We start from the raw sequence: 16,400 nt of genomic DNA, 5'->3' as shown, positions 1-16,400 counted from the left end.
TTATGGAGTTTCCTTGGAATTTTCATTGCTACTTTACTGAGAAAAGTGGGACTTGTTTAGAGTTTTCTCCTATGTCTTGAAAGATTTTAGTAGAAAATTGAGGGTATCACAAAGTGATATTTTTCTGTCTCATGCTTCATAGAGCTCAGTTGGTAATTACCCCTACATGTGGTATCCTGAGTTCTAAAGTGGTTAACTTGATTATCAGCCCATCGCACTTCACTCCTTTGTCATATCAGAATCCTTCAAGATGAATTGTTTTTAACTCCTACCTTTTAGATCAGGGGAAAATTTCTTCAAATATTTATCTTTATCAGATTAAAAAGGTGTTACCTTCATCCTCACATTTTAAACTTCTGATTTATCTTTACAATTTTTAGCTTATTTCTTCTAATGTAAGGTATTAGTGATATTCGGAGGAGTTGACATCTATGATTGATCCCCCCCACCCCCTCCATGTTCTCAGTAATATGTTCAGAGCAGGAAGGGACCTTATATACCCTCTATCTAGTTCAGAGATTATCAGTCTTACCATTTTCAAGGAGCCTCAAGAACCCAATTTTATTAGCTACTGGTTCATTTTGAGAATTTTTAAAAGGTGTACTTCATAACCTGTGCATAAAAATCCAAAGCATTTATGTGAAAATATGTTTATATTTTCAGTTGAATCGGTGCTTTTTTATTTAGATATCAGATAACACTAGTTTTATCCAGATTTTTGATCCAGGTTTTAATCAACAATGCATGCATAGCTAAAGGATATATTATTATACAATAATTATTCTATTTAATATACTATATATTATATAATAATTAATATATAATAATACATTATTATAATGATGCTAAAGACATTCAGGAATCAGTGATGGCTACTGGGTTGCTTAAATCTGGCTGTCATTGGGCTCATTTGGACTATTTCTGACTATCTCATGTTTCATACCATGGTCCATCAGTTGCCCCAGAAATACCTCATGTTAACAGCAACCTATCATTGTCTGATCAAGTTGAAGTACTGTTACCCACTGACTTGACACAGGTGTAGCCAAAAGCAAAGAAGCTTGAGCCTTTAGTTAGCTTTTGCAGTCTTAGAGATTTCAATCTTTTTGAAATATTGAAAATAGATCAAGGACCCTTTATTTGAAAATAATTGATCTAGAACAATCTCTGTATTTTACAAATAAGTATATTGATATAGAGAGATGACTATCCAATGTTAATATTTAAGCTAATCATACTGCTCTCCTATGTGGTATAGCTACTCAGTGAAAATTCTGATATGTGCAGCTGATAGGTAGTTTGGCGGAATGTAGAAATTTAAGCATACCATTGAGAGGATTATCTCTTGGGGCACCTTAATGATTGTGTGGGTGAGTATAAACCTAGCTGCCAAATTTCAAACTGAAAAGCACTTTTGATACTATTATTTTTAAATATGCCTAAGTGTTCTGAAAATAATTGGAAAAGTAGAGAGGATACTCTATATCTATAGAAAATGTGGTTATAATAATTGGAATATATAGTTATAAGTAATTTTTTTGGTAAGAAGATGTTTTGTTAATAAAATTCATCAAGGTTGGGTAATTCTTGTTTGCTAGTAAAATTTTCAAGTACATTTGACAGTTTCTTAAATTTTTTTCTTGATTTTTGCTTAGGCTTCTCCAGGTAATCTTTCCCAGTTTGAAGACATTCTCTTTGGTAACAATGATGTATCAGCTTCCATTGGTGTTGTGGGTGTTAAAATGTCTACAGTTGATGGCCAAAGACAGGTGGGAGTTGGGTATGTTGACTCCGTACAGAGGAAGCTAGGACTGTGTGAATTCCCCGACAATGATCAGTTTTCCAATCTGGAGGCTCTTCTGATTCAGATTGGACCAAAGGAATGTGTTTTACCTGGAGGAGAGACTGCTGGAGACATGGGAAAACTGAAGCAGGTAAGGGAATGGAGTCCAGTGACAGGAAAATCCAAGGCTAGGAATGACTCTAATGAACATGATACTATTTTATTTAAGAAAAAAGTAACTTAAAAGTCAGAATTTTTGTATCTAATTACAACAATGTTTTTATTTTGTTTTTTGAGGAATGTCTTCGTGTTTATTTTTGACAGAAACTTGGTATCTTTACTAGGACTTCAGAACTAGACCTTTCTTATTTAAAACTTCTCCATCAGATCATTTCCTCCTCACCTCTCTTCTTCCTTCCCGAAAAGTAACCAAATGCTGAATATGTCTTAAAGGGATCATAACTGATAAAAGGAATGTTTTCACAGGGTGCAGGGTGGGGAAGAGGTTATATAGGGCTACTAAAAAAAACTGTATTTAGCATGGATTTATCACAAAAGATGAAGTTCTTCAGGATTGTTTTTTAATAGTTTGAGTGAAACTTTAGTCTCTTACTTCACTAATCCTTTTAACAAAATTCTGATTGTTCTGTTTATATAGGTATATGGTTTATTATTTAGATATTTAAGGGATATTATGTCCCTCAAGGATTTCTTTTTCTTCTTGTGGGCGTGAAATACTGTAAGAACTGCCTGAGAGATAGCAAATCTATGATGGGTATTTTTAGCATAGATAGTATTTGGCACCTTTCCACAGGTATTTTGTTAAGAGTTTTTACTATTGAGACTATTTTTTGAAAGCTTCATGTGAGTCTAATTTTTTTTTTCTCCTCAGTCCCCATTGGCCTATGTGAACCTAATTTTAAATTTCCATTAAAATTTAGTTTATAGATTTAAAAAATATATGTTAATACATATAAGTTATGAATGTCTTCTTGCATATTGTGTAAAATCTCTTGTGGGTTAATAATTTGTTAAGCTGTTGTCACTTTATACTCGTTCGTGATATAGCTTTCTTTATTGCTTTTCTCATTCTTTTTCTCCTGGTAATTTAAAATATTTCTTCTAAAATAGGTTATTCAGAGAGGAGGAATTCTGATCACAGAAAGAAAGAGAACTGACTTTTCCACAAAAGATATTTACCAGGACCTCAACCGGTTGTTGAAAGGCAAAAAGGGGGAACAGATGAATAGTGCTGTGTTGCCAGAATTGGAGAATCAGGTATGTGGATTAGAAATGTGAGTTTACTCTTAAAATAGTGACTTTTTAGAAGGCTCCTTCTGTCATCTGTATATCAAAGCCTAAATTGTGCATCACTGACATTAAAGCGTATTTTATCTATGATGAAGCTTGTGAAAAACTCAAGGAATGACTAGAAAAACTTAAATATGACTTCATTATATTTACACAGCATATATCCCTGGAGTGAGGAAGAGTTTATTGTTTTCTTGGCTTCACCTGAAAAAGCCTGGTTACTGCCACTGATGTAGGTGAGGTAGCATGGTTGTTGTAGGGGGAAAAAGACCTATCAGAGTTTTATAGTATATGAGCTGTGTGGTCTTTAATAAATTACTTCACCTTTCTGAGGGGCAATTTCATTATCTGTCTTAAAGGATTGCTGTGGAGATTAGGAATAAGGGAAAAGTAGAGCACTTAATAATTACATGATACATGTTACATTTGAACAGTTTGGCTCAAAAACTGGCACTAGTTATGTGTGTTCAGTGGTAGAAATGAATAAGCAAACAATGTAACAGTTTCTCTGAGGTCTTCGAGGTGGGTATGGCTTGAGACATGTATTTTTATGGTACAATATTAGAAACTCTTGACAGGTTATTTGTGGATCACTGATAAGTAAAATGAAAAATTGAATATTTAAGAGCAAACTATAACTTCTTATAATTTTCAAAATTGATTTCAAACTAGAATAAACTGAGACTATTATTATGATCATGATTTTGCAGTGATTGCTTATCGCATAATAGTTTGATCTTTATAAACCAAGTTTATCTATTTTACTTTTTTGTGTGTGACATAATCAAAAGCCAATATATATGAGCAGTAATCTCAGTACAGACATCCCCTGACTTACAATGGTTCAGCTTATGACTTTTTTACTTTACGATGGTGCAAAAGTGATACGCACTCTGTTTAAACTATACATTGAATTTTGACCTTTTCCTGGGCTAGCAGTATTTGGTACAATCCTCCTGTGATGCTGGGCAGGGCAGCGAGCTGCAACTCCTGGTCAGCCATGGGATCACACGGGTAAATGACTGATGTACTTACAACCATGCTGTACCCAGACAACCATTCTGTTTTTCACTTCAGTATAGTATTGAATAAATTATGAGTTATTCAACCTTATTAAAAAATAGGTTTTGTGTTAGATGATTTTGTCCAACTGGGGGCTAATTTAAGTGTTCTGAGCACATTTAAGATAGGTGAGGCTAAGCTATGATGTTCAGTAGGTAAGGTGTATTCAGTGCATTTTTTCACTTATAGATGGGTTTATTGGTTTGCAACCCTGTTGTTAAGTCAAGGAAGATGTGTACTAGAGAATCTTACATCAGTGTTCAAAATTGGAAGAAGCTTTTAGGAGTACTAAAAAGTGTTTTTATCTGTGCCTCATGGTGATGTGGCAGGAGATTCTTGTGACAACCTTATACATTTGTTAGAGTTTGGCAGAGGCTAATAGAGGACTGTGTTATCAATTAGGAAATATATGTACGTTCACAGTGAGTCTAGTATCGAATAAAAGTAGAATTCGTCATCGATCTGTCAGTTTGATGTCCTTAGCTTCGTTTTTCATGTTTAGTTAAAATAACTTAGGCAGTTTATTTAAACTTCTTATTTAAATACACATATAGGAAAGCGCATATATTGTAAGTGTATAACTGAATTTTCATACATTGTAAATACCCACATAACCAGCATCCTTGAAACAGAATTAGTAACAGAATTTTAAAGACCCCTTTTATGCTTTCCATTTTTTATCTCCACCAAGGGTAACCCTGGTTCTTATCTCTGACAGCCTCAATCAGTTTCTCCTATTTTTGTAGTTTATATAAATGGACTCATACTGTTTATACTCTTGTGTCTGGTTTCTTTCATTCAGTATTATGTTTGTGAGATTTATCTGTATTGTAGCATGTCATTTTGGATTGTTTGGGCTTATATCTAAATTGTGCGGTATTCCACAGTATGAACATGCCAGGTTTTATCGTTTTTACTCTTGGTGGACATTTGTGTAATTTCCACTTTGGCTATTATAAATAATGTTGTTAGTACCTAAATTCTTACTTTCTAAAAATCATTTTCTAGTCTTAAAATTTTATTTAAACTTTGTATGATTTTCTTGGTTTGAATTGGGAAAGAACACCAGTGAAAATGATAGTGTTTCAAATTTATTTTCATTTTGCCATTTGTTTTTTAAAGATCTCTAGAATTCTAGTGACAGCCATATTTTATTTTAAATTCTTAATCTTAGGTTGCAGTGTGTTCATTGTCTGCAGTAATCAAGTTTTTAGAACTCTTATCAGATGATTCAAACTTCGAACAGTTTGAACTGACTACTTTTGACTTCAGCCAGTACATGAAATTGGATATTGCAGCAGTCAGAGCCCTTAACCTTTTTCAGGTAAAAAAAAAAAATACATGGATTAAAAGTACTGAATGGTTACAAAATGTTTCCTTTGATACATATTGAAGACTCTTATTAAGGAGCTTAAATATTTTGAAATATTATTATACTTAGAATAGATAAGTAGTTTTGAATTACTGTATTTTTCTGATTGCAAGGTACATAAATAGTATTTGTTCTGGCTTTAATGAATAATTTTTTGTATTAATAGCAGTTTAAAAAATTACATTCTAATAAGTATGTCTAAAATTACAGTAATTATAAAGTGGTTTTGGGGAAAATATATAGCAGAAAATCAGATTAATAGTTGAAAGTTTGAGTTTTAGGATGAGAAACTTTTGTATACATTTCTCATTTAATATTTGAGGAATGTTATGTATTCTTATTCCCAGAATTACATAATCATTTTTCATGGCATAGTAAGGTTTTCACTATGAGTGTGTCATTTTTCAATTTTATTTTTTTTCACCAGGGTTCTGTTGAAGATACTGCTGGCTCTCAGTCTCTGGCTGCATTGCTGAATAAATGCAGAACCCCTCAAGGACAAAGACTGGTTAACCAGTGGATTAAGCAGCCTCTCATGGACAAGAACAGAATAGAAGAGAGGTATATTACTTGAGTACACTTGTAAGCTCTGAGTAACTTCCATTTACTCCATATGATTATACCACTTACTGTAACATGCAGTTTTGCACCTATATTTTAGCATCTAACAGAACAGAAAGCTAACATAGTAGTGGAGTAGTAATGATTTAGATTGATTAAGTAACTATTTTCTTAATTGTGTTTTTTTCCCCACTATAAGAAAGTAAACTTTTATTAGAGAGGTGATGTGGATAATGTTCCAGAGCATGAACTTGGGAGCCAGATTACCTTGGTTCAAAATAAGGCTCTACTGCTTACTAGCTATGTTATATTGGGCATTACTTAACCTGTGTGTGGCAGCTTCTTCACTTAATGAAATGACAGTACTAACACACCTACTTCATAGAGTTGTTATGAAGATTTGATGATTTATGAGGATCAGATGATTTAATATGTATAAAGTACTTTGAACAAAGTCTGGTGTAGGAAACATTCTTTATTCTTCTAGAAAGGATTTAAGGCAGCCTAAATGTTTATTTCAGAAAATCTTTAAAATTAAGGAAATAAAATTAAAAGTTATATAATGCTGCTGCCCTTAATATAGTTAGCATTGAACTGTATTTTATTTTTATTTTTTGTTTTAGATACAGGTTTTAAAACTTTTAAATGAAATATAATATACATAAAAGCACAAATCCTAAGTGTGCACCTTGATGGATTTTCACGAAGTGAACACATCGGTAACAATGCACAAGTTAGGAAGCAACATAACTAGCATCCCAGAAACTCCTCTCAATTTCCTGATAGTTAACCACTTCTCACTCCAGGAGTAAACTCTTAGTTTGACAGTCTTTTAAGAAACATAGTTGTAATCCTAATACTGTTTTGTGCCCTAGTTTTTTCCCACTTGTTCTTATATATAAGCATTTTTTAGTCTTGCTGTTTTATGTTCATATTCAGCATATTTAATAAGTTCACAGTATTTTATTGACTGGATGTACTTACCTTTTTCAATAATTAGTTTATTTCTTACAACCTTATTGTGTATGTAATGTTTTCCATTTGGTAAATTAAGAAATATTGCCAGAATGGGTAGATATTTTTATGGCTTTAATGTTGTCAAATCATTCAAGAATTGTTGAATATCTCCTGAATATTGATGGTATACAAAAGCATGGTGATCTCTTGACTATTTGGAATTAGATGTATGCCAAGCAAACATAAAATAGTTCATCAGTATCATAAGACACCCTGCAGATAAATACCAAGCTAAGTGTTGCTCCTGTGGATTCTAAAGTGTCTCAGAATAAAAATAACTCATGAGGTTAGCAAATTGTGGGTATGTTGATATTTCATTGAAAATGCAGAAGTTGAAATGCTTGAGGCAACTTTCTGAAGCCAGGTTTGTTAGGATAGGAGAGTGAGATTTGGTAACTTAAATAAGAAGGATTGGATATTTACAATTTACAATTTACAATTCTTTAATTATTTGTGAGTAAGTAACTACATTTACATGTGTTAGAATTCAAACACAACAGGACATACAGCGATAAGTCTCTTTAGTTTCCCAGGACCCCTTCCTCAGGGCTTCTGTGCACAGCTCTGGGGACACATTTCTTATTGTACTTTATGTGAATTGCCACCACCTGCCCTGAGAACAGTCTTAATCAGTTTCTTGAGTATCCTATCATGGAAAATCTGCCTAAACAAGTGAAAATTTACATCCATTCTCAGTTTTTCTTAAAAGAAATATTATGTAATTTAAATAAATCCCAAGCTCTAGGTCATTGGTTTTGTTTTAACTTTGGGCTTGTGGGAACAGAGTGCATGTCAGTGATCCTCTTCTGGCTCAGCAGCTAAAGCATGCATGTATTTAGACCCTTCAGAAACCTGAGATGGCACTTATCTACTATTACCAGAATAACAAATTATTTAGAAGGCAAGATATCAAAATTAGATTTTTTTTGAGTGTAAGTAAAGGTTACTTTCATAGGATACAACAATAATTTCCAAAATCTGGTGGTCTTACAAGACATTAATTATAAATAGCATTTGTGAGAATGGCTTTATGAGTCAGAATATGATCTACTCTTCTGCACTTGGAGGATAAGAGGATATATTTTCTCCTTTTTATCTTAGGGAGAATTTTTTCTTTTTACCAGCAAGTAGGAACACCTGTGGTTTTCAAGGCCAAATGCTGAAATTGCAAGCAGTAGGGAAAAAAAAAGTTATAATCCCTTAAAACAGGCTTTTGTTGGAACAGTCTCTTTTTTTTTAAATCACTCTTTCTCAACTCTGCCTACTGTGATACTTCATGCTTTCTAGTTTACGCCTTGCTAGGGTTCTCGGGACAAATCTGTTGTCTCCCTCTAAGCATTTAAGATTGACCTTTCTTCAGGTTATACATCAAATCAAGTTTTTTCTGTTTCTTACTGTCTTTATTGTTTTGGGGCGACTTTCCCTAAGAGAAGGTAGTGGAAATCTCTTCACCCTCTTAAACTTGTAAGTGAAAAGTTAATTTTAAAGTATGTGGCTATGGAGTGAATTCTGTTAAGGAAAAAAAATACTTCTCTTTTTATTCTAGTTTTATTAGAGCAAACATAGGGACACTTGTGACTAGATCTTTGAGTTTGATGCATATATCTTGTCGAGGTCTACAGCCCAGTGATAGGTTCAGGAATAATGATGAAAATGGGATTACTTTTAAGTTACTGTTAAGCTATTAGGAGAAAGAAGAGACTAGTGCCTGGCACTTTGCTAAGCATCTCATGTTCATTGGCTGTGATGTGGTGGAGCCTGGATTTAAAGCCAAACTGGCCTGACTCCAGAGCCCATACCCTTAATTGCTGTACTGTATTTATTACTTATATTAATTGTATTTAATTTGATCCAGGTTGGATTTTACCATCAGAAATGAAATGTACTATTTTGGCTTTTATTTAAGTGATATCCATGGAATTGCTTTATGTGTTGTAATGCTCATCTGTCCATTCATTAAAACCTGTTTCCGATGAGACTACAAATACTTTTTAGCTAGTGACTTAAACACTTTAATTTCCAATGAGAATTAATGTGTTATTATGTTTTAGGAGTGAGTGTCTAGGTATTTCTTCCTTTTGTGCTATATCTACCAGTTAAATTAGAAATTGTAAGAAAGCTGTCCGTAATTACTATGTTTTCACTTAGTTCCTGAAAGGTCCCAGGAGTCCTCATGTTTGCACATATGCTAGAACTGTTACTGTTACTTTTAATCTTTTAGGGTGTGGGGTTTTTTGTTTGTTTGTTTTGTTTTTTGGGTTTTTTGTTTGTTTGTCTTTCCATAGATTATGAAGCTATTCATGGTAATTTTCCCATGTTTTTTCAAACTCGGTTCTGTAAAGAGCATTGACTATATGTTAGCATATGAAATAGTTCACTCATATGAAATCGCTGTTGAAATAATTACTTATATTGAATTTGGTGTTTTTATTGCCTTCTAGTTTAAAATTGAATATTTCTTTTTATATGGAATTTAATATGATTAATGTAGCAGTTTTATTAGAAGTCTCCGAATAAAAATGTCTCCTGTAAATGTAGTGATGCTTATGTGATAATATGGTGGTGGTGCTTATTTGATAATACATCATGCTTCTTGCGTGAGGCGGTGTACTCCTAGGGTTCCTAGACTTCTTTCCAGGTTATATTAAATATCCTTTTGTGCAAAGATATGATCATGAGTTAGTAGTCCATGTTCTGTGTAAACAGAGAAGTCTGGAGGTCATACAGTGAATCCAGTTTCTTTAAAACAGCAAAGCCTTGCTCTGGCCTCTGAGGAACAGGAGTGCTGCCTCTCTACTGCTTTCCCACCACCATTTCCTCTGCTTCTAAATCAAGTTGAGTGGAAACCCCTTTATTTTGGTCTCTGGGCTGATCTCCTCGTTCCTTTGAATTTTATTTGCCTTCCTATCCAGTCTATACCACAAAGGCAACCCTTTTTCTAGTGCTTTCATGAAGGCCATAGAATTTCTTGCCCCATTGTTCATTTTTTATACTGGCCTCTCTCTCCTTAGCTTTCTTTCTCAATTAAAAGTTGCTGGAGAAGGTCATACAGTGCTGATTTGACCCACTGTACTTTCAAGCTGTCTAGCTTTCATTGCTGCCTGGTGTTACTTTTATTTCATGACCTAGTACAGTGACCAATCCAACATTTCTTATAAGCTGTTTCCTGCCTGTAAGCAGGTAATCTCCTCTGTAATTCTTACAATCTCAAAATGTATCTGTATTTTCAGTCTTTTTTTCCATGGCTCTTTCTCAAAAGAAGAAACAATGCTCTTGCCTTTCCATTTTGCCTCTGGTTATAGTTTTTTTTCCTATTTCTTCTCTGTCTGCTTCCATCTTCTTCCAGTGCATCCTGTACTTTTCACCCTTCAAGTCTTTGCTGTTGCTTCCCTCCCTTCCCAAGTATTTTCCTCAAAATCCTATCTCTCTAAATCTTATCTATTCAGAATATAGGCAAATTAACTACCCCCAAAAGAGGTTTCTGAGCTCCCATAGGAATTCTTTGCTTTCTTATTAGTATCACATTTCACTACATTTTGTATCCCAGTTGTTACTCACCACCAACTGTAGGATGGAACATGTCCTCCTCCTCCACTACATCAAATATTCCTTGAAAGCGTGTTCCTCCCTTTTATATTTTGCCATACTTTTTTTCCTTTTTTAATCTTCTCAAGCCTACCTAGTGGGATATCTGCTACTTAATGCATCAAATAGTGATTCTGTCTGCATTAAACCACTTGAAGATTAGATAAAGAAGAGACTCAGAAACTTGTAATTATAGCTCTTTAGGTGCCAGATTTGTTCTCAGTCATATAAATATGCTGTCATGAAATTCCAGTGAACTGCTCTTACAGTGAAAGATCAGAAATACTAGTTTTAAAGAAAGGACAGAATGTTGATTTTAAAATACCAAAAATTTCATGATTAATTTAATTATTTATTCTGTTGGCATTTTAGAAATTAATTGACCCTAAAAATTATCTTGTATTCCAGTCAATTTATGAATTAATGTATCAAGTTGTGATAGCTGAGTAATTCTGAGTAGGACTGACAGGTATACTGTGTTATGCCAATGGTAACTTCAGTACTTCAAAATTGTGACTTAAAAATGGCATTGTCATGGAAACAGTAGAGCAATCTTTAAAAAAAACAACAAACCTTCTGTTAGCCAGAACTAACACTGTAATTATTTCTGAAATAACATATTGAATAGAGTTGTGAAAGTAGCAATTTATTAGACCTTTAATGATATCCAGACCAAAGGGAGGGGGCTGTGTGTCTTGCCTTGTGCTGTGTGTCTTGCCTTGTGCTGTGTGATTTAGAAGCTTTTTCTTTCCCTTCTTGTTTTTCTTCTTAATATTTTTACTGGAAAATTATGCTCTTGAATTGTGTTGATTGTTTATGATTCATTCTCTGGTTTGGCATAGGGAGTTTTTTGATTTTTTTTTTAATGAATTTACTGGGAATTGAACCCAGGACCTCATGCATGCTAAGCGTGCACTCTACCACTGAGCTATACCCTCCCTCCTTGGAAATTCTTGATCAGAAATGCCTTCTCTGTGGATTCTTACCATTTACTAAGAGTGGCTTTAGGATACAGGAGTTTTAAGAAAAGAAGAGAAAAAGATGAGGAGGTAGGTCAGCCAGCATTAGGATTCTTTCATCCTTTTCCTCTCCCACTTAAACCTCTCTTCCTGCTTTATCGTGGGAACTTAGGGATTTCTTGTGATTGTTAGGACTCAAACTTTTTTCAGACTGTTCTGTGCAGAGGAACCACTTGAGAAGCTCCTTACAGTGTCACAGCTGGGCCCCAGCCCCAGGGATTCTGTACTTTCTGCCTCCAAGGGATTTTGATGCACTGATCTTGGATCAAGCTTGGAGAAGCCCAGTTAGAGCCACAGGCTTAGCTTAGAAGGTCTAAATGTGCTTTGTTGTATTGTGTGATTTGGCTACATCCATTGCTCAGCTTTGTTTTGTTTTGTATTTTAAATCTGGAGTACAAGCCATAGAAATCTTCTCTGGAGCAGTTAAGTGCCTGAATTACACTCCAAGTTTGTTTATAGCCCCAGTGACTGGTTCATAATATAAGCTTGGTAACAGATTATTTTCCCACTAATTTGGCATTTACTACAACAAATAAATCTACTGCCAACTGCCTAGATATTATCTTAACATTCTATAGAGTTTTACTTATTTTTTTCTTTTGAAAAATGAATTTTTATTCAAGTTCCTTGAAACCAGTGGTTCTCAGCCTGGGGCAGCCCTCCTCCCCCACCTTCCACAGGATATTTGGCAGTGTCTGGAGACATTCTGGGTTGTTACTTGGGAAAGAGTATAATGGGTAGAATTCAAGGATGCTGTTAAGCAGCACAGGACATCCCCTCACAGCAGAGAATTATCTAACGTAAATGTCAGTATTGCCAAGGTTGAAAAATGGGTTCGTTATATGATTACTCTAGGGGCAGTATATTTTCCCCTTCATATGACATGCTGGATGAACATTTTGATGATGCAGGAATTGTAAATGCTGATGTAAATAGTGAAGAAATTTAGAAAGCTGATTTGTTTCCATTTCCTGTTCCTGTGTAATTTGAGAGTTGATTTACTGCTCATATAGTTCACAAATACAAGGAAAATAGTTGTTCTGATAGCCTTCTGAACTTAGGGTCATCTGCTGTGCCCATAGCCATCTCCCCTACCTTTGAATGTATAAATTTACCTGTCAGCTATTACTTCAGTACCATCTACAACATAGTTTTTCAAGACTGCATGTTGTGACCCTGTGGTGGGTTGGGAAAGTACTGTAGCATTTTTGAAAAGTTAAATACAGTAGAAAAATAAGAGTATCATATATAGTAAGAGTTAAATATTATGTTGTGAAATTTTAATTATATGTTGTTGAGGAGGAAAATTTCTTTTTTCTACCACTCTCCTAGTTCTCTGACTGTGGCCCTATGAATTGGACTGACAAAAGACAGATTGATAAGAGAAAAAAAGTTTATGCATACACACGGGGGAGCACTCAGGGATGAGTGGCTCCAGGGTTGGTTAGAACTTGGGCTTATATAGCATTGTAGCAAAGGAACAATAAATTTTCAGAGAAGTGACAAGACAAAGGAAAAGGACTTTGAGGAAAAGGCACTACAAACTGTGGGAAGGCAAATATATGGGAAACTATGGGAAACTAATGGTGGATAAAGGCAAGTTAGTAACCTATTATGTAGGTTCCCCTGGTACCATCATCAGGCTGATAAGGGTTTAAAGTTGAGATTAATTTTTGTCCTTCCTGGTAAAGGAGGAAGCAGGGACACTTCTGTAAATTTCTGTTCTGCTTTTAGGCAAATAGGGAGAAGGCAAAGAGCTTTCCTTCTTTCTGCTTCTTCTCAATTGTTCTCAGCTAAAAATAGTCTATAAGGACTATAGTAGTCCTTATGGACACTTAAGCGACATGTTTTGAGGTGGTGTATTTTGTCCTCTACAATATCTGTGCATGCGTGTGCTAGGTTATGATGTAAAAGCATATTTCTTGCTGTGGATTACAAGGGAAAAAATCACAGCCACTGACTCCAATAAATTACAAAAGCAGTATGAGCTGCATGTTTTACAGTTCTTGAAACAAACTGAGATTTTATTTATTGACTTTGGGAAGAAATAAATTTATTTCAGTTTTTAATTAGAAAATTTTGGCTTCATATATATCATGAGGTAATTTTAGAATGCATTTTGAAAATTTATAGGACATTCTAATAGAATTAGTATTGGATTTGGGAACATTCTTGAATTGTAATTGTTTCATTAAAGATCATTGTTTACATGCTCAATGATGTGTTAGTATCAACAATCTCTCAATAATGAGATTCCTCTATTTCAGAAATGTTGGTTTGATGAAAGGCAAGTAAAATTGAGTATATCTGAGTATATTTTGGTATCATATATTAACAAGTTGAGTTAATTTTGTTATTAACTAATTAGAAACTGCTTACATCACAGTTTTGGAACTTTTCCTTCCTCTACAAAAAGTCAACATTTCAAAATAGATTCAAGCTTCTCACATGGAATTTTTGAGTTCATTTATTTGAGACAGGCATCTAGTTGACAAATTTTAATTTTATATTAAATATTTAAGACTAATTCTAGTATAATTTATTTCAGATTAAATTTAGTGGAAGCTTTTGTAGAAGATGCAGAATTGAGGCAGAGTTTACAAGAAGATTTACTTCGTCGATTTCCAGATCTTAACCGACTTGCCAAGAAATTTCAAAGACAGGCTGCAAACTTACAAGATTGTTATCGACTCTATCAGGGTATAAATCAACTCCCTAATGTTATTCAGGCTCTGGAAAAATATGAAGGTAACAATGATTTTGTTTTTGTTTTCGTTCACTCTCAGTATACTTGGCAAATGTACTGTCCTTAGAAAGTTGGTTTGGTGACTTTTTTTTTATTTGCAATATAGTCAGTTTACAATGTAGTGTTAATTTCTGATATACAGCATAGTGATTTAGTTATACATATATGTTCCTTTTCATATTCTTTTTCATTATAGGCTATTACAAGGTGTTGAGTATAGTTAGTTCCCTGTGCTTTACACTGGGACCTTGCTGTTTTGGTGACTCTTCTTTAAGTTTTTCTAGTAACAGGTTTGGATTGACCTCTAGCTGCATGGCAGAAGCCAGGAGTCATGAGATAGTTTACAGTTTTTGCTTTTCAGAAATGAGTGTTGGGTTACTGGGTCTATTAATACGTCTATTGCACTAACAGTGGCAGTTGAACAGAGTTTGATTGCTGAAGAAGACTCACAGGACCCAAAATGACATTGCTTATAAAAGTATGGTTTATTATAGAAAAAGGATACAGTTTAGCAGCAGCACTAAAAAGTAAGGATAATGCATCACAGCCAAAAGCTGTCACAGTAAGTGGGCCAGGGAGATCAGATACAGGTTCCTGCTGAAAGGTCCTTGTTGAGGTTCACTTACTCAGGTCAAGGACCGCTAATGTGTGTAGAACACCTTGGACCCAGGAAGCCTAAAACAGTCTTGCTGGGCTTTTTAATATTTTGCTGATCTTATGGGTGTATTCCTGTTCTGTAACTAACTTCTATAGCAGAGTCCCCTTGGGGCCTCCCTGAGACCAGGGAATCATCAATCACAAACAGTGCTGCTGGTAAGCTGAATGAGCCACCTTGAGTCTCCTCAGACTAGCCATTACACAATAACACAATTGGTATGTTTCATGTCTTGACCAGGGGTCATTGTCATGCAGGGACTTTAAGAAAACAGTGCAGGCTAATTCCGGACCTGCTGGAATTAACCTTTCCAGCCCACCTATGAAAGATAGTTAAGATGAAGGGTGTTGATGCTAACAGTTGAAGTCAGCGTGAAGTTACCAGAGTGAAGTAAGCAAAGTCACATATTAGTTAATCAACATTGTATTGATGGATAAAATCAACTTTCCCTTACAAGCATAGCTTTTAGCTCTAAGTGAACATAAGGTTTCTATAACAAGTATTTTAGTAACTATAAAGTTATATGTCTAATACATAACATAACAAAATATAAATGATGTTGAGCATCTTTTCATGTACCTCTCTTGAGTTTAAAAAAAAAAACACAGAATGGCAGTTTTCAGAGTTCAGCATAGCTTGTTAGCCTACTGATTTCATGGAGAAAGCCAAAACTAAGACTAATTTATTGAAGAAAAACCAAATGCACTGTCTTTAAAATCATAAAATCATTAAAAGTTTAAAAAAATTTATTGGTATATTGCTGGGAATTGAATATGAGCTGCCATTTTGTGATGTTTTTAGCTTTGATTAACATTTTAATGTTATTCCTGGGAAAAATGAAAATAAAGTAAATTCAGAGACAGCAGAGGGCAGCAACAGTATAGAAAGTAGATTTGCATTCAGTAATTAAACACTCTAGTTTAAATCTTTCTCCTGTAAGAAAAACCTATTTGAAAAATAGACTTTTGGCCTCCCCTATTCCTCATGTCTTTTAAAATGAAAAATTTGAGGCAAACCCTAAAACAACAGTATTCTGCATTTTGGGCAAATTTCTGATAGTGCTTAAAACAATTCCTCTAAGAATCCAGATTATTTTATTGTAACAGCTGTCATACTGAGGTGTGTAACTATTCCTTCTTCCCATATCCAAATTATCATCCGTTTCTGTTTTAATTTATTTAAAAACCTTTCATGCGCTATTTTCCCTCTCCTAGTCTGTGCATCCTCTGCAGTGAACCCATAGTAATCTTTCTTAGCAAATTTGATCATGTCATTTCCTCCCCTTCAGT

The 16,400-nt window shown here is 34.4% G+C and overlaps 1 protein-coding gene across 1 annotated transcript in view; it reads left to right on the top strand.

Moving 5' to 3' along the window:
• MSH2 (mutS homolog 2) overlaps positions 1–16,400 on the top strand; it is a 63,182-nt gene that overhangs the window by 6,917 nt on the left and 39,865 nt on the right. Inside the window, exons 3-7 of the mRNA XM_006216436.3 lie at positions 1,656–1,934; positions 2,915–3,061; positions 5,331–5,480; positions 5,956–6,089; positions 14,259–14,458. Coding sequence (XP_006216498.1) covers positions 1,656–1,934; positions 2,915–3,061; positions 5,331–5,480; positions 5,956–6,089; positions 14,259–14,458 — 910 coding nt within the window. The remainder of the gene's footprint in view (positions 1–1,655; positions 1,935–2,914; positions 3,062–5,330; positions 5,481–5,955; positions 6,090–14,258; positions 14,459–16,400) is intronic.

This window comes from Vicugna pacos, chromosome 15 (genome assembly GCF_048564905.1).
Source record: "Vicugna pacos chromosome 15, VicPac4, whole genome shotgun sequence".
Classification (NCBI taxonomy): domain Eukaryota; kingdom Metazoa; phylum Chordata; class Mammalia; order Artiodactyla; family Camelidae; genus Vicugna; species Vicugna pacos.
Note: the sequence above shows the minus strand (reverse complement) of the source record. Positions and strands in the feature narration are given on the sequence as shown.